We start from the raw sequence: 25,472 nt of genomic DNA, 5'->3' as shown, positions 1-25,472 counted from the left end.
GTGAATGCAAGCTCCTCCTGCATTCACAGTGATAACAAGCACTTAAATCAATTGGTCTGACATAAACTGCAATGCTAGCCTACATCAGCAGGTTTATAGCTATGATTTCAAACTGTACAATTGGCTACTGTGTTAATAGAACCTAAAATTATATTTACCAGTGGTGTTTAATGTGTGCTTGTTGCTTGTTTTCCTTTCTGAATAACAATGGGTTAGGGTTGGCTTGGTAATAGGGCTCATTAGTGCTACCCATAGTACTTACCCATAGTTTTACATAAGGCATAAACATCTAGGCTATTGTTTAAACCAGTCAATTAACACCTGAATGCAACTCATATGCATAGCTATTCATTTAGTATTTTATAAATGCTTATGTCCACTAAAAATGCCAATGCCATGAAGGTGAATTTAAGCTTTTTGACTGTGTTATTTGATATGTCCCTAAAGACTTCACCACCACCATTAGATCGCTATTACATATAGTATCTCTGACATACTCCCCCCCACCTTTTACTGTAAATACAATGTATTTATTTTATTTTGTTTTCGGACTGTCTTATGGTGATATTGTTTGCATAGTACTGTTTTTTTGTCTGCCATTTAATGTTGTATTGGGTAGTTGTAAAAACAAGCCAATGTAAGCTTTCTTGTGGTGTTTATCCTTTTAGTTGACCATGTATCACTGTAACTTGTACCTTTTCCTATGCAAATAAAGTAAGCTACAACCAATCAATCGACACTTGTGCTGTATAAAATGCATCATAATATACTGTAGCAGGCTAAGCAGTAAGCAATAGCAGTAATCAATGGCAATGTTGTTACAGTACGTGTGAACAATCAGTAGACTATCCCTTTATACTCATTACTTGAAAAGATCCAAAACGGGGTCTTTAGTGATGAGGACAGCGACAGCAATATATAAATTTGCGTTGAGATAAGCCCAGAGCAGCCCAGCTCGCAGGCAGCCAAAGCTCAAAGCAGTATCACGTATCACCAGGTTGAATGTAATAATCACGCTTTAGTATCCGTCTCCGACCTAAAATAAACATTATATGTCTCCAAAAGCAAGCACACGGTACAAAACTCGCACGGAGTCCAATGCGTGAAGAAGAACAACAGAGTACAGACAGGGAAACAACAAGGAAACGCTCCGCCTCCATTCCATCAATAGGGAACCCCGCAACAAAGGATTGGTCGGGGCACGTCCAAAAACTCCCCCTCCTGCTCCCCCATTGGTCCGGGGGGAGGGGTTGTCGGCGGGGGGGAATTCTCACAGGCAGACTGTTTGAGGGAGGAGTCAGAATTTTGGGGATTGACGGCGAGGGGGAAACGCCATTGGCTGGCGATATGGCTATTATGGATTTATTGAGCGGGCCGAACGGCTTGCACGGTGCGCCCAGCAGATATGGGATTTATGGCTATTTGAAGTGAGCTGGATCTCTGAAATTGAGTACTTTTCCCACCACTGTTCATTAGAAAGGAACGGCTCCCTACTGTGAACCGAATCATATCGTTCATTTCAAAGAGCCGTTCAAAAGACTTGATTCGTTCGCGAACGTCACATCTATACAGCCGCACGCAGTTCGAGGATGAGTTCGAGCGCAGCTGCCCAACTCAGTGAAAACATTGTGTTTTCCATTTCAATGAATAAACATAAACAAGCATATTCCCATGAACAATGGGGAAGTAACAACCAGTAACCACCGGAAATATAATTTTTATAGCCACAGATTTATATATAAATGTGTGTCTTTAGCTGGTTAGCTTTAGTGCTAGCCCAGCTAGCTAGCCCTGTGGGAGCAGAGAAGTTGTGAGGGCTGTGACTGTGAGAGCGAGCCTGCGGACGATGGGAAGAAAATGTACATTGTGCAGACATACAGTAAGTAACAGTCAATTAATTAATTTGATTGGCTTATCGTGCATTCCCACAATGACATCAAACAAATATTAACTTGTTTTTAATATAATTTCTTAAGGTGACAGTAACCCTTAAGGTGGCATAACCCCTTTAACAAAGCTTTCGGTTAGCTTTTAAAACCCTGCCCTTTTTAACTTGTTTTAACTTGTTTTGACTGCTCTTTCAAAATGCCTTATCCTATGTTTTTATTTATCTGTACTGTAGCACTTTGAGGTTTGTTGTCAAATGTAAAGTGTATGAAAACATGGCTAGTGGCTCAAATGATGAATAAATAATGGACCTTGCAAACCACAGCGACTCCCGGTGCCCTATCTTCATAAATCAACCATCTTTGATCAGACTCACAGTAAACCGCGACCTGGCATTTGCCAACGGATCTGAGATCAACGGTGGGGGTAGAAAATCGGGGGCCGGCTCGCAGCAACTTGCGCGGACGTCGCAACGCTCAACACAGCGACTCGCTCGCTTTAGCCCGCTCGGCAGTGTCTCACGTGGCTCAAGGTCCCTTGAGACGGCGCGCCTCCGTCACCCCCGCGCCCCCACCGTTGTGCTAAGATTCGTTGGCAAGACGAGCACGCCAGTAAACCAGTCAGTGCCGTATCTCCATACATCAACCTTGATCAGACTCACGGTGACTTTGATGTTCTTCTTCTGCAGTTGTTTGATGAAGTCTTTCTGCCGCTGAGCCTTGTGGGAGTCCTCCAGGTCATCCAGCCTATCAGCAACCAGCACGTAGTCATATGACATCTGGGTGGGCTGGAGACACAAAGACATGTTGGGGTGTGAGAGGCTGAATGTCATCAAACGCAGAATAAATAATGATGCTAATTGATATGAAAATGGTCGAACACCAGTGATTTAAATTGAAACAATGTTCACATTGTTTAATGTTCATAGGAGCTTTATAGTTCAGACCAAAGCCCCCAGAACGGTGTGTAAATATTGAAGCTACTGGCCCTACTGGCCGGGTTTCAATGGACGTACTGACGTAGAGCGACGTTCGTGACGTAATTACCAATTACGTCTCGAAGTAAAACAAAAATGTGATCGTCCAGATGATCCAATTTTTGTCCCCCACAATGCACCTGGATTCAGCTTCTCCCGTGTGCTTCAAAACGCCACTGAGCAACTTGCGTTGAAATGAACAGCTGGGGGCGGGGCCGTCCGCTCTCTATAATATATACAAATATAACTATGGTTGAGACTCACCAGAACAGGAAGTAGAGGCTGTCCATCTTTACGTCTGTCCCACAGCTCAATGTCCTCCTGGAGACAGACAGACAGACAGACAGGAAGACAGACAGACAGACAGACAGACAGACAGACAGGAAGACAGACAGACAGACAGACAGACAGACAGGAAGACAGACAGGGTCAACACAAGTGATAGACATGTTATTCCCCTTTACACACACACACACACACACACACACACACACACACACACACACACACACACACACACACACACACACACACACACACACACACACACACACACACACACACACACACACACACACACACACACACACACACACACACAGGGGCGGCAGTAGCTCGGGGGTAGAGAAACCGTCATTAGAACACAGAGGGTTCCCAGTTGGATCCCGGGCTCCCCCAGAGTTAGTGTGGAAGAGTCCTGAACCCCTAACTGCTCCTGATAGTCAGGCTGTAATTCTGGAAAAAGGCCTTCTATAAGCAGGTTAAGGCCTTCTATAAGGCCTTCTATAAGCAGGTTAAGGCCTTCTATAAGGCCTTCTATAAGCAGGTTGGAGGCCTTCTATAAGCAGGTTAGAGGCCTTCTATAAGCAGGTTGGAGGCCTTCTATAAGCAGGTTAGAGGCCTTCTATAAGCAGGTTGGAGGCATTTGGGGGTAAAAGGCCTTCTATAAGCAGGTTGGAGGCATTTGGGGGTAAAAGGCCTTCTATAAGCAGGTTAGAGGCATTTGGGGGTAAAAGTGGGGAACCAGGCCATTTTACATAATTCAAGGGTGCAGAATCTGAAAAACCTGGTTACCAATCAAAATTTTGAGTTTTCGACCTTCTAATTTGCATAACAAAGTGGCTGCCGAATTGTACATTTTCAACTATTTATTCAAGCAATATTTCTCTTTCAAAAATCTTTTGGGGAAATTAAAAAAATTAAATACAATTAAGAAATTATTAAAAATAAATGAAAAATGTTATTGACAAAACACAACCTGCTCACGTATGAGGAGGATGTCAGGAGTCACCAGAAAAAAGGACGGGTGTTTTCATTAAATCTTTCATGGTTAAAATGGAGTTTGAAGTTACGATGGGTTTGTATAGGAAGGGGGCGTGTCTGATAAAATGAATATCAAATATCTAAATCTAAACTGAATCAAACAACTCAAAAAGTGTCCTGGGTGTTCCCAAAAGCTTGATTAGACGATAAAATTACTAAAGGTTTTTTGAAAGTGAAATTTCCCTTGAAGAAATAGTTTAAAATTGACAATTCTGCAGCTATTTTGTTATGCAAATTAGAAGGTCAAGAACTCAAAATTTTGCTTGGGAACCTTTTTTTTCAGATTCAGCACCCTTGAATTGTGTAAAATAGACTGGTTCCCAACTTTTACCCCAGAATGCCTCTAACAATCACATTTTTCAGAAATTCCACTAGACTATGATGAGCAGGTTGGTGCCAAGCATGGTTTCCTCTGACATCGATGTGTGTGTGTGTGTGTGTGTGTGTGTGTGTGTGTGTGTGTGTGTGTGTGTGTGTGTGTGTGAATGTAATGAATGTGTGTGTGTGTGTGTGTGTGTGTGTGTGTGTGTGTGTGTGTGTGTGTGTGTGTGTGTGTGTGTGTGTGTGTGTGTGTGTGTGTGTGAATGTAATGAATGTGTGTGTGTGTGTGTGTGTGAATGTAATGAATGTGTGTGTGTGTGTGTGTGTGAATGTAATGAATGTGTGTGTGTGTGTGTGTGTGAATGTAATGAATGTGTGTGTGTGTGTGTGTGTGTGTGTGTGTGTGTGTGTGTGTGTGTGTGTGTGTGTGTGTGTGTGTGTGTGTGTGTGTGTGTGTGTGTGTGTGTGTGTGAATTCATTACAATCTATGTAAAGCGCCTTGGATAAAGGCGCTGTATAAAATGCACCATTTACCATTTATCATTTACATGAGGCTCTTGGCCATATATGGAGGGTGACAGGAGGCTCTTGGCCATATATGGAGGGTGACAGGAGGCTCTTGGCCATATATGGACTGTGACAGGAGGCTCTTGGCCATATATGGAGGGTGACATGAGGCTCTTGGCCATATATGGAGGGTGACATGAGGCTCTTGGCCATATATGGAGGGTGACATGAGGCTCTTGGCCATATATGGAGGGTGACATGACGCGCGACTGACTGACGCACGCACACACATGAGCTGCAGGTTTTCATAATAAGCCTAAATGCAACCTCCACAGGAGCGCTCCTAGCGCTGTTTTCCAGTTGAGGCTCAGAACAGCAGAGCTAAAAACATGTCTGCTTGGTGAGCATAATCACATTAAGCATGGGTGCGTTAGATCAGCCCTGGGTGTTTCAGCACAGGATGCACATAGAATCCAACGCACCCATTAATAATGTGATTATGGCTGCAGGCAGAGCATGTCAGCGGTTGCTAAACTTTTCAGGCTGTGACCCCATAAAATAACCCTGTTTGAACTGCATGGGGAGACCCACAAATAACCCTATTTTAACTGGGGACCCCCTAAAATAACCTTTAACTGGGGACCCCCCAAATAACCTTATTTTAACTGGGGACCCCCTAAAATAACCAATAACCCTATTTTAACTGGGGACCGCCCCAAAATAACCTTTAACTGGGGACCCCCCAAATAACCCTATTTTAACAGGGGACCCCCCCCCCCCCCCAAATAACCCTATTTAACTGGGGGGACCCCCCCCCCCCCCCACCCTGAAAAAAGCACATGGAACTGTTACTGTAGTAGTTGAGGCGTTAACATTTAGTTAAGACTCTGCTGCTCATCAGATACATATTGTGAAAATAGCCAAACTTCATGCATGAGCTTGTAGATCTGCTATTTTCACAATATCAGTTTGCCTATTTTTATAATATTTAACAATTTGGCCAGATACCCTGTACACACTTATACTGTATGTTGGTTTGTTTACTGTTGAGTGAGATTGATAACATCAGGGAACTCCATATATGGGCATAAAAGGGATTCTGTTAGCGTGACATCACAGTGAAGCCAGAGCGTGATGTCAGAGCGACAAACCCATTCTGTTAAGAGTGGTTCCCCTGACATCACAGTGACGTCAGAGCGACAAAGCCATAGACCTGTGATGTCACAGTGATGTGTGTCAGGCGTGACAGACAGAGATACGAGGACAAGATGTGCTGGTTTTCATAGTAAACTGTTGGAGCTCAGCTCCTTCCATGGGGATCAAAGATCTTCCCTGGTATAAACTATGTTCAGATGGGGGTCCTTGGGGGGTCCTTGACCATACAATCAATTCAGGGGATCTTTAACGTGAAAGGGTTTTAGACCAGGGGTTCCCAAACTTTTTTGTCTCAGGGCACCCCATATGTTTTAATCCAAGACACCCCTACATTATAACTTTCACTCCAAGCACCTTATATTTATAGCATATCGTCGTTGTCGGGTGGAAACCTTGTATGTCCAAAACCGTTCGTTTTGTATTTATCATCTATAAAATGTACTAAACTAGTGAAAACAGCAGATCTACAAGCACACACCGCCTCGCATCGCAAGGCGTTGTGTGCTTGTAGATCGGCTGTTTTCACTAGTTTTTTTGCGACAGTCTTGTATGATGAAGCAGGGCTTTGCTTTACCAAAAGACGTAGACATTTTAAACTTGGAGATACGAGGTTTCTGCCCGACAATGACGATATTTTAGTGATTATGTTGCGAGGAAAACGTTGAGATAACAGCCATTTTGGTTAGAACTGACTGAAAATAACTTTGTACTTCAAGTTTAAAATTACACAATTTTTTTTTTCAAGTGTCCAATAAGTTCCAAATATTATCAAGTGATCTCGTGGCACCCCTGGACTGCCGTCACGGCACCCCAGGGTGCCCCGTCACCCACTGTGAAAAGCCCTGTTTTAGAGCCACTGATTTAACCTGCTTTCTAAATGAACAGTGAGGATAGCAGCTCTCTCAACATGTCCTGACTCGCCCTCAACTCATAAACAAAACTGACTTTTCACCTCCGGCAGTCTGAGGCTTTCAGCATCTCTCTCACGTACTAGAGGTGGGACGTTCGCAAACGAATCGAGTCTTTTGAACGGCTCTTTGAAATGAACGATGGGATCCGGTTCGCAGTAGGGAGCCGTTCCTTTTCTAATCGAACAGACAGTGGTGGAAAAAAAGAACTCAAATTCTTTACTTACAGTAAATAAAAGTATCGTTACTGCAAAGTTGAAATACTCTGCCACAAGTTCGGAATTCAAAATGTAAAGTAGGCTTAAAGGAGCTATAGTCAACTTTTTCTTGAAAAACGGATGCTAAAATAAAAATAATGTTTCGAAAAATTTTATAAAAAAAATAAGCTTCATATTATGTGTTTCTATTCAAAAATGAAAAAATAAGCTTCATATTATGTGTTTCTATTCAAAAATGAACACAAAAAGCGTAAAATAATGATAAAATAATAATTTTGGCCATTGTCAGACCGACACTTTGTTTACATTCTAGTCTATAGACTAGGATGTAAACAAAGTGTTGGCCCTACAATGAAAAAGTTGACTATAGCTCCTTTAACAAGTATTGGTATCAAAATGTACTTAAAGTACCAATAGTAGAAAGTAGTCACTATATAGAATGACCTATTTCACAAGTTTTCCAATAAATACAATGTAGAAAAATCATTAGAAAATAGCAGATCTACCAGCTCACAATGCGTCGCGTTGCGACGCATTGTGAGCTGGTAGATCGGCTATTTTCAAATGGCAGAAATGTATATATGGTAAAAATGTATATAGGGTTTAAGTAGCCTAATTTGTAATCATAAATTCATAATCGAAAACTACAAAGTAACTAAAACGAGACAGTGTTTTGAACGGCTCTTTGAAAGGAACGGATCCCAGAGGTTGTGGGACTTGTAGTATTATGGTGGTGCGTGTGTAACAGAGTGACTCATTGCCTCAGCCTGATGGCATCAAAAGTCTAGGGATATCCCTTTGGTCTGATGGGTAAGATGTTGGAATTTCATGCGGGAGACCTTGGTTTGAATCCCAAGCATTGCATGTGCAATATACCAGTGGCCAGTGGCATAGGCGATTCTAGCCTCTTCCAGCAGGGGGTGCACGACCTCTATTACCTCATGCGCGCGCGCGCTGCGCGCGCGCGCACGCGAAAAAAATTGCGGATATTAGCGGTTTTGTAATGTTGTTTTAGCGGATTTCTGCAGTTAATTTTGTACCCAAATGTAACACAATATAAACAAAAAAAAGTGTAAAACAGGTGCTTCTTTTTCTAGACACCATATGTCTATCTATAGGATTTATTTACTTATTTTGCAGACAGAGGCAGCACAGCCAGGACATATAAAGCCAAACATCAAGTTAATCATCATTCATCAAGCAATCAAGCAGTCATTTACAGTGTCAAATAAGCATTTCACAAAAACAAATAGTAGACACATCCTTATTACACAATGAACTGCAGCCTCCGGGTTTTGGCACTTGCAAACCTTTCAATTATTTTCTGCACTTTAATTTCGTGTATTTTCTCAATCTGTAAAATGCCTATATCTGACACTCTTTTATCAGTCATGGTTGTCCGTAAATACGTTTTTAGTTGTCTCAAAGTAGAGAAACTGCGCTCAGCTGAAGCACTCGTAACTGGTATGGTGAGGTACAGTGTGTAGACGTGTTTTAATGTACCAAATGAATCAGAATTATGCATTCCCTTCTCTTGAAAAAAAGCAAGTTTCTTTTCAAACAGTGTCGTGTCCTCCATTTCTTTTTTTTTGCGCACATTCTCTTCAATATAACGAAACAGTTGAAAAAAGGGAACATAATAGACTATGCACTTGGAGGGAGTACAACAGCATTGTGTAAACAGAGATGTGTCTTTATGTACCTGTCCTCCTGAAAGCTTGCTCGGCGTTCTCAGAACCAAAGGCCCGACATGGAAAGCAGAACGCCCGGTCATGGCGCACGCTATACTCCAGCCAGGCAAAATCTTTAAACCACTCCTTTCTGAATTTGCGATGTTTTTCGCCAGCGGCCTTTAATGGACATTCTACATCTTCTGGCTGATATGGACCCAAAGCCAAAAACTGCTTGGCTTTATCCGGGCCATGGCAAGGGTCTCTTTCATGAACAAAGTTGGCTTCATTTGGCTCCTCTGGGTCTGGGCCTGGGGTAACAACAGTTGAGTCTGGAGTGGGGCTTGCTTGCTGTGGAGGAACCGGGGCCTCGGTCTCCGGCAACGGCGAGCCTTCCACAGTGATGTCGGTGGCTGGATCACTGCTGCTGCAAGCTCCGTCCACCTCCTCTGGTTCACGTTCATTAGCATTACTGTCAGTGTCAAGTGAACTACTATACTTGCCCCTCCACCTCTCTTTTTGCGCACATTTTACAAATCACGATCACGGTTTTATTTAATAATTAAAAAATAAAATCAAAATGGCCGCCTGGCGGCCAGGGGGTGCACGTGCACCCTAGGACACCCCTTAAAATCGCCTATGGCCAGTGGGCCAGTTCTAATAGTAATTAAATATCATCCCGCGGGCCAAAGATAATTCACGGGCCTGATTTGGCCCCCGGCCCTTGAGTTTGACATACTGTATGTGGTCTATGATGTAATTGGTGATGTAATATGGCTACACACACACACACACACACACACACACACACACACACACACACACACACACACACACACACACACACACACACACACACACACACACACACACACACACACACACACACACACACACACACACACACACACACACCCTACATCCCATTAGTCAGAATCTGGTGATGTTAACCTGGTGAAAAATACTATGCCTAAACCTAAACCTAACCGGCCTAACCTCAGTAAAACTATGCCTAAACCTAACCTCAGTAAAACTATGCCTAAACCTAACCTCAGTAAAACTATGCCTAAACCTAACCTCAGTAAAACTATGCCTAAACCTAACCTCAGTAAAACTATGCCTAAACCTAACCTCAGTAAAACTATGCCTAAACCTAACCTCAGTAAAACTATGCCTAAACCTAACCCTAAAACCTAACCCTAACTTGAGATGTAGGACTAATGAGATTTCAGACTTACGGGCAGTCCCCCAAGCTCACAAGTGAGCTTGTAGATCTGCTATTTCCACTATAAATGTTATTCTGAACAAATGTCAGTAATTTCTTTTTTTAGGTTATGCTTCATATCTGCCATGTGCAACTTCAAAGACTACATGCCAAATGTAATTGTCAAGGACAAAAACACAATTAAATCGTTAACCACAATTATTTGAGTGACAATCGTCATGTGTGAGATGTCATAATCGTGACAACCATAGGCTTTGTCCAAAGCTTGTTGTACGGCCAGGGTCACTACATCTGACCTACACAATCTGGCCTACATCTGGCCTACATCTGTCCTAGATCTGGCCTATATCTGTCCTACATGATCTGTCCAACATGATCTGGCCTACATCTGGTCTACATCTGTCCTACATCTGTCCTACATCTGTCCTACATCTGGCCTACATCTGGCCTACATCTGGTCTACATCTGGTCTACATCTGTGGTCTACATCTGGTCTACATCTGGCCTACATCTGGCCTACATATTTGCACAAAGCGCTCAAAGTGTGTTGTGCGACCAGGGTTAGGGTTGGCCAAGCTTCACTGGATGCTTAATGAAATTAACTCATACAGTGCATACTAGCACAGCTCACTTCACGTTGGTTGTGATGTTTTATTTCTAATTTCTGACTGGCATTATGTTTTCCCTATGGTTGTGTTTTATCTGTCATTCAACGTTATACCAGTTAAAAAGGATCTCAATATAAATACCCTGAGTCTAGTCTGGGATCACTTCACTTTTCGAGGTTTGATCCGGTCTGGATAGGAAACCACAACACGCCATGTTGTAGTTCTCAAAGGAAACCACTCTACGTCATGTTGTAGTCCTTAAAGGAAACCACTCTACGTCATGTTGTAGTCCTTAAAGGAAACCACTCTACGTCATGTTGTAGTCCTTAAAGGAAACCGCTCTACGTCATGTTGTAGCCCTTAAAGGAAACCACTCTACGTCATGTTGTAGTCCTTAAAGGAAACCACTCTACGTCATGTTGTAGTCCTTAAAGGAAACCACTCTACGTCATGTTGTAGTCCTTAAAGGAAACCACTCTACGTCATGTTGTAGCCCTTAAAGGAAACCACTCTACGTCATGTTGTAGTCCTTAAAGGAAACCACTCTACGTCATGTTGTAGTCCTTAAAGGAAACCACTCTACGTCATGTTGTAGTCCTTAAAGGAAACCGCTCTACGTCATGTTGTAGCCCTTAAAGGAAACCGCTCTACGTCATGTTGTAGTCCTTAAAGGAAACCACTCTACGTCATGTTGTAGTCCTTAAAGGAAACCACTCTACGTCATGTTGTAGTCCTTAAAGGAAACCACTCTACGTCATGTTGTAGCCCTTAAAGGAAACCACTCTACGTCATGTTGTAGTCCTTAAAGGAAACCACTCTACGTCATGTTGTAGTCCTTAAAGGAAACCACTCTACGTCATGTTGTAGCCCTTAAAGGAAACCACTCTACGTCATGTTGTAGTCCTTAAAGGAAACCGCTCTACGTCATGTTGTAGCCCTTAAAGGAAACCACTCTACGTCATGTTGTAGTCCTTAAAGGAAACCACTCTACATCATGTTGTAGTTCTCAAAGGAAACCACTCTACGTCATGTTGTAGTCCTTAAAGGAAACCACTCTACGTCATGTTGTAGCCCTTAAAGGAAACCACTCTACGTCATGTTGTAGCCCTTAAAGGAAACCACAACACGCCATGTTGTAGTTCTCAAAGGAAACCACTCTACGTCATGTTGTAGTCCTTAAAGGAAACCACTCTACGTCATGTTGTAGCCCTTAAAGGAAACCACTCTACGTCATGTTGTAGTCCTTAAAGGAAACCACTCTACGTCATGTTGTAGTCCTTAAAGGAAACCTCTCTACGTCATGTTGTAGTCCTTAAAGGAAACCGCTCTACGTCATGTTGTAGCCCTTAAAGGAAACCACTCTACGTCATGTTGTAGTCCTTAAAGGAAACCACTCTACGTCATGTTGTAGTCCTTAAAGGAAACCACTCTACGTCATGTTGTAGTCCTTAAAGGAAACCACTCTACGTCATGTTGTAGTTCTCAAAGGAAACCACTCTACGTCATGTTGTAGTCCTTAAAGGAAACCACTCTACGTCATGTTGTAGCCCTTAAAGGAAACCACTCTACGTCATGTTGTAGCCCTTAAAGGAAACCACAACACGCCATGTTGTAGTTCTCAAAGGAAACCACTCTACGTCATGTTGTAGTCCTTAAAGGAAACCACTCTACGTCATGTTGTAGCCCTTAAAGGAAACCACTCTACGTCATGTTGTAGTCCTTAAAGGAAACCACTCTACGTCATGTTGTAGTCCTTAAAGGAAACCTCTCTACGTCATGTTGTAGTCCTTAAAGGAAACCGCTCTACGTCATGTTGTAGCCCTTAAAGGAAACCACTCTACGTCATGTTGTAGTCCTTAAAGGAAACCACTCTACGTCATGTTGTAGTCCTTAAAGGAAACCACTCTACGTCATGTTGTAGTCCTTAAAGGAAACCACTCTACGTCATGTTGTAGTCCTTAAAGGAAACCACTCTACGTCATGTTGTAGTCCTTAAAGGAAACCACTCTACGTCATGTTGTAGCCCTTAAAGGAAACCACTCTACGTCATGTTGTAGTCCTTAAAGGAAACCACTCTACGTCATGTTGTAGTCCTTAAAGGAAACCACTCTACGTCATGTTGTAGTCCTTAAGGACTACAATTTGCCGGAACTATCAAACCGGATTCAGTTTTAACCCAAAATATTCCCCTGCGCTCAAGGACATACGTTTATATTAGGGCCTACCTAATAAACTCCTTGATGCGGCGTAGTTTTGCTTTTGAAAAATGTGTTTGTTATTATGCATCTTTTAGTCCAACTGTTAGCGACTGGCAAGACTACACGAGGCTACTGGAGCATTTTAATAGGGATTGGGGAAACAAACGGAGGAAACCAAATCAAAGCGACGCCGCTTCTTTGGCTTGTGGTTTCCAGCCTAGACCAGATCAAACCGCTTTCCCTCAGAAAGCCTGGCGAGGTTACCCTGGGTCATGTGCTTTCTTGAGGGTTTCCTTTTAGTTGACCTTATACCAGTTAACTGTACTGTCATGAAGCTGTACCTTTTCCTATGCAAAACTTCTAATAAATACTCCAAACAATCAATAGTTCTGTGTGTGTGTGTGTGTCATGTATTGTCTCAATGAATAGAGTACAAAGGACCCCAATGTAAACAAGGCTACTTGTTTGGGCTACGGGGGGGGGGGGGGGGGCTGCTCAGAAGGTAGATTGTGATCTAAAGAGTGCTTTGTTTTCAACAGCCAGTAGAATCACAAAGAGAACCTGTAAACCCAGCACTTCCATACAGAATGAATGGGTGGAGACATTTATACCCATTGTTTCCCATTCCAAGTACATTCCTCCTATGTAGCCTCTTTAACTGTGCTGGTTCATGACATTTTAATTGTATAAAATAAATGTAGCCGTTCAGATATCTTATTTTACATCAGTATTGTTCATGTGAACTGGTTTGTTTAGGTTTATCCATTATAATGATAAAAACACTAAGAGTTGAGACATTACATTTTGTATAACACGGTTCTATTGTGAGCATGTAGATCTGCTATTTTCACCATTTCTTCCTCTAATATTTGACAATTTGGCCAATGTTTAATTTGTCATTTTAGAGGTATTAAAAAGTCCTTAAATTGTCACTTTATAAATGTGCAGATACCCTCTATACACTTAAACTTTATGTTGGTTTGTTTACTGTTGAGAGAGAAAACAATGTTGCACATCAAGTTAATCATCTGGGGACCCCCCAAAATAATTTGGGGACCCCTCTGGGAGTCCCGACCCACAGGTTGAGAACCACTGCGCTAGACTATGTAAATAACCTTCCAGTCTGGAAGCATTTACAACCTGCAGGTTGATAACAGCTGTTTATCAGAGGTGTTACCATGACAACACAGAGAGAAACCTTCACACCAAACCTTTAACCTGGGTGGGACGGACGGACGGACGGACGGACGGACGGACGGACGGACGGACGGACGGACGGACTGACTGACTGACTGACTGACTGACTGACTGACTGACTGACTGACTGACTGACTGACTGACTGACTGACTGACTGACTGACTGACTGACTGACTGACTGACTGACTGACTGACTGACTGACTGACTGACTGACTGACTGACTGACTGACTGACTGACTGACTGACTGACTGACTGACTGACTGACTGACTGACTGACTGACTGACTGACTGACTGACTGACTGACTGACTGACTGACTGACTGACTGACTGACTGACTGACTGACTGACTGACTGACTGACTGACTGACTGACTGACTGACTGACTGACTGACTGACTGACTGACTGACTGACTGACTGACTGACTGACTGACTGACTGACTGACTGACTGACTGACTGACTGACTGACTGACTGACTGACTGACTGACTGACTGACTGACTGACTGACTGACTGACTGACTGACTGACTGACTGACTGACTGACTGACTGACTGACTGACTGACTGACTGACTGACTGACTGACTGACTGACTGACTGACTGACTGACTGACTGACTGACTGACTGACTGACTGACTGACTGACTGACTGACTGACTGACTGACTGACTGACTGACTGACTGACTGACTGACTGACTGACTGACTGACTGACTGACTGACTGACTGACTGACTGACTGACTGACTGACTGACTGACTGACTGACTGACTGACTGACTGACTGACTGACTGACTGACTGACTGACTGACTGACTGACTGACTGACTGACTGACTGACTGACTGACTGACTGACTGACTGACTGACTGACTGACTGACTGACTGACTGACTGACTGACTGACTGACTGACTGACTGACTGACTGACTGACTGACTGACTGACTGACTGACTGACTGACTGACTGACTGACTGACTGACTGACTGACTGACTGACTGACTGACTGGCTGGCTGGCTGGCTGACTGGCTGGCTGACTGGCTGACTGACCTGACAACCTGTTCCTAGATTCTAGGCCTGTCCTCGACTCAGGATTTATGGAGTCGATTCGAGTCGCGGGGGTTAATCCGACGCGTCGACGAATCGTTTTATAGTCTACTTTGTGTAAAAAGAAAAAAAAAAAAAAAGAAAAGAAAAAGTGTTGCTTTAAACCATGTCTACATAATACAATAATAAGAGATGAATTGAATACACAGTGTTTTCGGTGATATCGGTGCGCGAGCACAAATGTTATCTGCATAGCAGTGTACAACCATAGAGTTATAACACCGTTAAAACAAATAAAACATCTCCGCAGCTCCGCTGTTCAACCTGCCCCGTCTCTCTGCAGCGTGCAGTAGAGATGAGACATTCGCGAACGATTCCGCTCTCTTGAACGGCTCTTTTAAATGAACGATAGGATCCAGTCCGCAGTCGCGGGACACAGAGCACTGACAGAGTAATGAGTCAGTGTCGAGAACGGATTCATTTCAGAAACTGATCATAAAAAGGTGGAGGCACAGCTCCCGGCCAGAGCCAGCAATGTGGACTTGTCATGAACGCAAACGCAGCGAAACACAATCATTCATCATGGATTACAACACTGGAACAATTCAGAAGCACTTTAATTAGAAAACGTAACTTGTAACCTACACTTGTGTATGTTAATTTGACTTTAGAAGAGTGTTTACTTCGTGGACGCGCGTTTGTGCTGTGGCAGGACAGCGTGCTTCCTCCTCTTAACGGAACACCTTCCCGGCTCCGAATGTTTTAACGAGGCGACGGTTCTGAACCGTTCTGTCCGTTTCTGTCTCACTTTCACCCCTACGCTGGTGCGAGACAATGAATAACTGTTCGCCAATTGCTACTTCTCATTGGAAGTACATGACACCTCACCAGTCCAGCAGTGCACCGCAGTAGTTGGCTAACTGGTGATATAAAAAATATATATATTTTCGCTTTGACTCAAACAATTGGCGTCGATTCGCGGGGCTTAAAACGACGCGTCGATTCGTCGATTTTTAGAGGACAGGCCTACTAGATTCCATACAGTTTCATTGATTGCCCGGGATTAGAACACAGAGGGTTCCCAGTTGGATCCCGGGCTCCCCCAGAGTTAGTGTGGAAGAGTCCTTGAGCAAGACTCTGAACCCCTAACTGCTCCTGATGAGCAGGTTGGTGTTAATTATCAAGACTCTGAACCCCTAACTGCTCCTGATGAGCAGGTTGGTGTTAATTATCAAGACTCTGAACCCCTAACTGCTCCTGATGAGCAGGTTGGTGTTAATTATCAAGACTCTGAACCCCTAACTGCTCCTGATGAGCAGGTTGGTGTTAATTATCAAGACTCTGAACCCCTAACTGCTCCTGATGAGCAGGTTGGTGTTAATTATCAAGACTCTGAACCCCTAACTGCTCCTGATGAGCAGGTTGGTGTTAATTATCAAGACTCTGAACCCCTAACTGCTCCTGATGAGCAGGTTGGTGTTAATTATCAAGACTCTGAACCCCTAACTGCTCCTGATGAGCAGGTTGGTGTTAATTATCAAGACTCTGAACCCCTAACTGCTCCTGATGAGCAGGTTGGTGTTAATTATCAAGACTCTGAACCCCTAACTGCTCCTGATGAGCAGGTTGGTGTTAATTATCAAGACTCTGAACCCCTAACTGCTCCTGATGAGCAGGTTGGTGCCAAGCGTGGTTTCCTCTGACATCGCTGTACAAATGTGTGTGATGTAAAGCACATTGGATAAAGGTGCCATTTACCATTTCTGTCTCTCTGTGTTAAATTGCTGTTCTAATAGAATCGTTAAAAGATGACACATTATACAAAACGGACCGCTCACTGTCACCTCTAAATGATCATACTAATGTCACTACTATCCATGTTCTGGGGCCAGGTGGCACGTGACGCTAAGCCACTTCTTTAGAGTTAAAATAAAAAGAAGCACTTTGTAATTTTCATTGTATTGAACTACTGATGATGATGCACTGAATATAGGAGGAACGTCTTTCAAGGTTTAGCACTACACACACACACACACACACACACACACACACACACACACACACACACACACACACACACACACACACACACACACACACACACACACACACACAGTGTAAACACAGGGTAGAGAAACACACTCAGACCTTTAGGGTGAAAAGGAGGAGTTGTCGTTTAGAAAGTGAAATGGAGGGTGAAAGGTGACTGACGTCACATGACTGCGTGTCACCTAAGGGTGCCACGGTTCAGTCAGCCCACGGTTCAGTCAGCCCACGGTTCAGTCAGCCCACGGTTCAGTCAGCCCACGGTTCAGTCAGCCCACGGTTCAGTCAGCCCACGGTTCAGTCAGCCCACGGTTCAGTCAGCCCACGGTTCGATTCGTATCTCGGTTTTTGGCTCACAGTTTCAGTGCGGTAAAAAAAAAAAAAAAAATCCAAAATGTTCAGTTAGTTTTAAAGATGGGGTGCAATCATTTGTTTTCCCCCCTAAAACATGATAATCAGTTATTATGATTATACTAGGAGGAAGATTTTCTCCCAAAAAGTGTACAGAAAGAGTTACAATTATGTTTTTATGTGGCCACACCCAAAAGAATTAAAGGACAACTTTGTTTGTTTTTTACAACAAGGGTTCATATTTTAGATTGTAATTAGAGAAAAGAAAAGTGAGTGTTAAAATGTTTTCATTTGCTTCGTTCTTTTGTTTTATCGCGTTTACCGTGCTAAAATGTGGGGCATGCGTACGCATGGGGGCATGCGTACAAGTGGCTAAATATGTCTTTTTAGACACAATAAGCCAGCAGTTTCTTTATTGCTATTTACAGTAACACTTCTAGCCCCCATAAGTCACATCCAACCATTAAAGGTTGTACGCATGCCCCCAGCCACAGAAATAAGAATCTCTAAAACAATAGAAAGAAGTAAATGAAATCATTTTAACACTCATCTTTTATATTCTTTAATTACAATCTAAAATATGAACCCTTGTTGTAACAAACTAAAGTTGTCCTTTAAGAAATTGGGTTCATTCGGTATGGGCTGTTCGGTTCAGTATTGTGGCCCCAGTGTCATCATCACACTGTACATACTTGGATCACATTATTATTACGCATCATCACTTTAAACATTATTCTATACTTCAACTATTGAAAGAATAGCAGATCTACAAGCTCTCAGCGCGGTACTAGGGCTGTCACCATTATGACATTTTACATGACGATCAATTGTCACTCAAATAATTGTGATTAACGATTTAATTGTGTTTTCGTCGTTAACAATTACATTTCTGTTTGGCTTGTAGGCTTTGAAGTTGCACATGGCAGATATGACACATAACCTGAATATACAAAGAAATAAGTGACATATTTGACACATTTTACACTTAAAAATGATAGTGGAAATAGCAGATCTACAAGCTCACAACGTGTCGCGGTAAGTACAGTATAAGTACATCTACTTTTTGAAAGTGTTTGAAACCATATTAACATTTCTCAACATGGAAACGATTATGCAAAAATAATTGCGATTAGACGATTATGTAATAATTGTGACAGGCCACGAGTGCCGAGCTGCAAGCTTGTAGATCTGCTATTTTTGATGCATGTGCGCAAGTCTTTGAAATGTCTTCTAGAACCAGAAGCAAATATTTGAGTTAGAAATGTTAGAAAAGGGATATATTCAAAGATTGATACATAATAGCCTGACCAAACATATCAGATCTGAAAACATCTACTAGAATAGATCTACAAGCAGATCTATATATCACAATCACAGTGTATCCCCAATAATGTACCACATGTTGTGAGATCTATTTTCATAGTAGGGTTAACTTAATATTAGTACCTACTGGCTATACAGTATAGAGCAGGGGTCTTCAACAGGGGGTCCGGGACCCCTAGGGGGTCCTCAGAGTTACTACAGGGGGAACCTTTTTTCCCCTTTTTTATATTAACCACTTGAACCCTAGTGTCCATATAACGCCTCGCAGCGCGAGGCGTTGTGAGCTTGTAGATCTGCTATTTTCGGCAAAGAGGTTTGGTGTAGAGGGGAAAAAGAGCAGACTAAGTACAGAGTGAAAGTTTATTAAGTATTTACGGTTCAAGTGGTTAAATATCTGAAGACACAATCCAAAATAAACTGATGATTGCGCTGTTAAACAATGAAACTATATGGAATCTATGAAAAGGTTGTGGGGGTCCCTGCTTCATCTCTCTCTCAGCTAAGGGGTCCCTGCTTCATCTCTCTCTCAGCTAAGGGGTCCCTGCTTCATCTCTCTCTCAGCTAAGGGGTCCCTGCTTCATCTCTCTCTCAGCTAAGGGGTAATGTGACTTCAAACATTAACCAAATGGACCCATAGTGTAATTAAATACATCAATAATAGCCCAGCAAATTCAAAAAAAATTTTTTTCAGTAGTCTAATTTCATGAAGAGATAAAAGGAAAATCAAAGAAATACCATTAATTAGAAAACTTTTTTCTAAAGAATTTGTGAACATAGCCGATCTACAAGCTCACAAGGCGTGTCTGTCTGTCTGTCTGTCTCTCTCTCTCTCTCTCTCTCTCTCATGTTTACAGTAAACAAAGCCACGTGTGTTGATAGTAATTTAACTCTGAGAGTTTTCAAAGGGAACCAAATAAATACATCAAAATAAACCTTAGTACCTCAGTCCAGTGTTACAAAGTGCTTGTACAGCTGAAGACAATGATCACACAAGACAATAACAATAATGAATGTCATTTAGACAGCATGTTAGGTAGACATGATGCATTCTATAGGCCAGGGGTCTTCAACGTTTTCAGGCCAAGGACCCCTTAGTTGAGAGAGAGATGAAGCAGGGACCCCTTAGCTGAGAGAGAGATGAAGCAGGGACCCCTTAGTTGAAAGAGAGAGATGAAGCAGGGACCCCTTAGTTGAGAGAGAGATGAAGCAGGGACCCCTTAGCTGAGAGACAGATGAAGCAGGGACCCCCACAACAACCTGTTCATAGATTCCATATAGTTTCATTGTTTGACAGCACAATCAGTCAATCATCAGTTGATTTTAAATCTTAATAAACTTGACCTTTCACTCTGTACTTAGTCTGCTCTTTTTCCCCTCTACACCAAAGCTATTTGCCAAAAATAGCCGATCTACAAGCTCACGACACGTTGTGATCTTGTATTTCAGCACGCAACACCTGAGAGCAAACAAATGACTCTCTTCTCCACCAGTCCCTCCCTAATGTTTTAGTCTAGTTTTGATTTTGTTGACGAAATTGTCAATATATTTAGTACATATACTAAATATATTTAGAGGTACCAGGGGGTCCCCAGCTAAATGTGTTAGCCTCACCCTGACCTGTTTACTGTCAATATTTTGATTTTCATTTTTTATTTCTGATTTCTGACTAATTGTTTTTTTTTTGTTTTTTGTTTTTCCTTTTGCATAGTTCTTTAATAATACACAAAATTATTCTTCAATCAATCAATAAAAAGTCACAATTATTTTACAAAATGAATTAATATATCATAGCTTACTTTGGCTGTTTTGGAAAAGAAAATGATAATTTGTGCAAATCTTTGATGTTTTCATGTTTAACTCTATTCTTTGCTTCTGGGGGGTCCCTGGAAGAAACTATGTTTAGATGTGGGGGGTCCGCGGCCATATATTATAATTATATAGTATAATTTCGGCGGTCCTTGACATGAAAGAACAGGTGTGAGAACTATTAGGCTACGGTCTGGGTTAGTATTAGTGAGACAATAGTTACGGGTCCATTTGGTTACAAGAACTTTTAACACTAAAATACTCTCACAGTTACAAACTAACTACACAAACTCTGTCTGGATTTCAGATTTAACTGTTTTAAACTTTAAATACAGAAATTAATCATTGTTTTTGCAGGAGTTTTTAAAATAAAGTCTAATTAATAACAAACAGTGAGAAATATACAGTTTAAAAACCAGTCATGTAAAGTAACTAAGTAGATGTACTTATACTGTACTTATAAGTACACTTTTGAGTTATTTGTACTTTACTTGAGTATTTCCAAATTCCTACACTTTTACTTCTACTCTCCACTGCATCTCAGATCCAAATATTGTACTTTTACTCCACTACAATTATTTGTAAACTTTTAGTTACTTTGCAGATCTAAATTATAATATTATAAAACATACATTAATGCACTTTAGCCCTATTATATACCTTGGCTATTTGAAAGTAGCAGATCTACAAGCTCACAACGTGTCACGTTGTGAGTTGTAGATCTGCTATTTTCAAACATTTTGCACTTTTACTTTTGTCACTTTAAGTACATTTTCAATGGCAAAACTTTCGTACTTTTTACAAGTACATTTTGAATTCTCGACTTTTACTTGTAACAGAGTAGATCTACGTTGCTGTATTGATACTTTTACTCAAGTAAAGAGAATGTGAGTACTTTTTCCAACCACTGTTAAAGACAACAGATTCTGTTCTTATGAGTTCTTTTTCTAAGTTCTTTAACTGTTTTAGGATTTAAATACAGTTAGAAGCTGATCATTGTTTTTGCAGGGGTTTTTAAAATAAAATCTAATTAACAACAGCAGAGAAAGAAAGTCAGTTTAAGAACTAAACAACAGATTGTTTTCTTACCTCTGGACTTTTGAAAAACATCTCGGCGGTTTTCTTTTGAAGCAGAAAAAAAAAAAAAAAAAAAAAAAAAAGAGATCACAACATGCAGAAATATGTCAACAGGACACTCATCATAATCATGACAAACAGTCCTAATAAGGACATATCAACAGATGGATCATAATCCCAGGAGCTCTGATAAAAACTGAACGTTAGAAGAGTTTGTCTCTCCTTTTTTTTATGGACACCACTTCCGTGTGTCCTGTTGACGTCACGTTAGGTTGACGTCACTCATACATCCAGGTAAACCTGTGTGTGTGTGAGAGAGCAGCTCACCTGGACGACGCACGGGACATCAGCGACACCCGGTGGATGAAGTAGGAACTGCAGCACATATAAGTCGGTGGCTTTCAACTCTTTTCATATCAAGTTTCATTATTTATTAATGTATTCATCATTTGAGACACAGAACCAGCGTTTGATGACATTTAGTCTCTCAGACACAAAACCTTTGAATATTTTGTTGTCTTTGGATAAAGATGTTGTCCACAATTCCATGTTGTATTGATGTTGGTGCCATAGCAGAGATAACAGGCAAAATATTTTTAGTACATTAAGTAATGTAGATGTTTAACAATAATTGAACTCCTAACAGCTTTGGAAAATGGTTGGAAATAATGTAAAGTATTTATGATTTAAATGTGCAAGCAAAATCATTAGCAGATTTTCCCCCCCTTTTTTTAAATGTAGCACAGTAGCAGGGACCCCTTAGCTGAGAGACAGGTGAAGCAGGGACCCCTTACTGTAGCTGAGAGAGATGACAATCAAATATTTGGCGGTCCCACACCCTGCAGTATAAAAAAAACTTGTGAAAGAGGACATTCTGCACAATGAGTTCCAATTGTCTGATATTTTAGGTACAATTTGATGGCAATACTTTTGTACCTTAACAAAATTTCAATTCCAGACTTTTACTTTTATTTCTACATTGCATTATTGATACTATTATTGATATATAAGTAAAATACTTGAGTCCTTTCTCAGCATATGGACCTGTCATATCAGGTCATCTCTAATAGAATGACCTCACCATCCTCTCCACTGTCTCTACAGCCAACTGACACTTTACCAAATATAGCCGTGCACGAAAAGAAACAGCAGATCTACAAGCTCTGGACACCTCGCGGGTGCGAGGCGTCCAGAGCTTGTAGATCTGCTGTTTTTTCTCGGGTGCTTCATGCCACCAAACATGGGAATGCATGGAGAGCTGAAGTGTTTGCATAAAGATAATGTAAAATAAGTGTTGTGTGATAACAGAACCATTACAACGTGAGAACTTTGTTCTTATCGTCTCAGGAGGCAAATGTTTGAACGTTGAATAAATAATCAGACAGTTTGGCAGCGACCGCTCGATGCAGACGAGAGAGGTGGCTGGGAGAGGGAAATGTTTGGATAACCATACAAGGCCGTTATTATATGATGTATTTGTATTTACCTACTGTATGTTTTTTTTTTATTGTTTTCCCCTTTTTCTCCTGACTATATCTGTAACAATATATTTTAATAGCGATTTGATGCATGGTTGGTTCATTCATGTCGATATGATACGATTCAATGATTTAAAATCGATATAGAAACTATTTAGCAAAGAAATTAAATATGTGTGAAAGGTGTGGATAGTGCAGGTTTTTAAGGGAAACATGTATTATTATGGATATAAATAAGTAAATACAGTGATTATCTGCCAAATACATGGACATTGTATATTGACAAACCTGCACCTTGACATGAACCCAGAGATTACACACATTTATCGATAGACCAGGAATGGAAAGGAAAGGTAATTAAACCCCTCCTTTTAAAATTGTCTTCTTAAAAATGCTAAATACAATGCGGTAGTATCGATACAATCGATTCTTTGCACTGCCGATTCAATACGATACAAAATAAAACGATACGATTCGATTTTAGCTGTTTTCATTTCGATATACTTCGATTTTTTAAGTTCGATACAGCTACTATATCGTTACACCCCTAATACCTACTGCATAGTACTGTGTTCTATCTGTCTGTCATTCAATGTTATATGAGAATGGTTTCCAGTGGAAATAAGCTTAGTCTTTTCAGTAGACCTTGTACCAGTGAACTGTACCGTCATGAAACTTAACCTTTTCCTATGCAAACTTCTAATAAAGTCTTCAATAAAAAATCAATCAAGATGATAACTATGGGTGTCACACCAGATTCTGGTCCAAGGATTCACTGCGGGCCCCCCATGAATGTTCTTCATAGGGGGAGGGAGTTTAACCCATTTATACTGGGAACGCATTGTTAAGCATTATGTTGTTCTTTAACTATTGAAAAATAGCAGATACACAAGCTCACAGCGCAGCATTTTTGAAAAAGCGTGAAAAAAGTCTGAATATTTCAAATCCTTCTAAGGTTTTTTGAAAAACCTATGTTTCTGTGTCAGTGGTGCTCAAACCTATGTATTTGGCCATGGACCGGTTGGACCCCCATCTCAAAATATCTAGTTCCAGGGACCCCCTAGAAGCAACATTTTAGTTACAAATGTTCGCTTAAAAAACATATAAGATTTGCACACATTTTCACGACTTTTTAAAAATAGCAGATGTACAAGCTCGCAGTGCGGCACTCGGTGCCGCGCTGTGAGCTTGTAGATCTGCTATTTTTCAATAGCTAAAGTATAAAATAATTAAGGCCCCCTTCACCTTGGGCGGCCGCTTACTCAGCTTAACCGGACGCTCCGCCCCTGGCCCCTTCGTGGCCTCCATTAAATTCCTGCCCTGGCTGGTGCCCCCTACTGGCAGAACAACATCTGAGATTGCTACAGATTCCAACAGGGACGTGCTGGCCATTGGGAAAAGCGGGACAACTCCCGAACGGCCGGTTCATTCCCGGCCGGTCCAGGCCGGCCATTATGAAAAAAATAAAAAATAGAATGTCGGCCTTCGTTCCATTTTGGGCGGCCAACAAAGTGAATCGTCACTGTCGGGCAGAAACCTCGTATCAAGTTTCAAATGCATTTTTTCGCAAAGCAAAGCCCTGCTTCATCATACAAGGCTGTTGCACAAAAGTAGAGGCGTTGTGTGCTTGTAGATCGGCTGTTTTCACTACTTTAAACCATTTTTTTAATGATAAATACAAAACAACGGTTTTGGACATACAAGGTTTCCACCCGACAACAACGAAATATAACTCATGTAATTGGCCCACTGGCTTGTCACTTGTCATGATCTGAAATGGCATGAGGGCCTCTGCAACGTCCCTGGACTCCAAGAATGTTTAGTGCCAGTGAATTAGTAGTCTCGAGTAGCCAGACAACTATTCCACAATCTCCGAATGCTATATAGAGTCTGGAAGAGCAGCTCCCGAACGGCGAGTATCAGAAGTAGCCACTGCTGCACTGAACTGTAGTCCCATTGGAAACATAACAGAAACACACTAGCTCAGACAAAGTCATTCAAGCGGCATATTCTTCTTATGGGTGTATAGTTTTAGAAAACGTTTGAAAACAACATGGAAGTAACACCAACAAGTTACACCAGAGAAAGACAAAATAGCGCCCCCAGAAATATTGAAAGGAGACATAACGCTTCCAGTAGGACATGTTATTGCT

At 41.6% G+C, this 25,472-nt stretch overlaps 1 protein-coding gene across 1 annotated transcript in view; it reads right to left on the bottom strand.

Annotated features, from left to right (window-relative positions):
* Positions 1–24,711, bottom strand: part of LOC308288955 (anoctamin-9-like) — a gene marked incomplete at both ends in the record, with an annotated part of 51,521 nt that extends 26,810 nt beyond the window's left edge. The window contains 3 exons of the mRNA XM_080730428.1: positions 2,549–2,674; positions 3,128–3,184; positions 24,565–24,711. Of these exons, the coding sequence (XP_080586554.1) occupies positions 2,549–2,674; positions 3,128–3,184; positions 24,565–24,711 (330 nt within the window). The remainder of the gene's footprint in view (positions 1–2,548; positions 2,675–3,127; positions 3,185–24,564) is intronic.
* Between the last annotated feature and the right edge of the window lie 761 nt (positions 24,712–25,472).

This window comes from Nannobrachium achirus (assembly GCF_963921795.1).
Source record: "Nannobrachium achirus genome assembly, chromosome: 7".
NCBI lineage: Eukaryota > Metazoa > Chordata > Actinopteri > Myctophiformes > Myctophidae > Nannobrachium > Nannobrachium achirus.
Note: the sequence above shows the minus strand (reverse complement) of the source record. Positions and strands in the feature narration are given on the sequence as shown.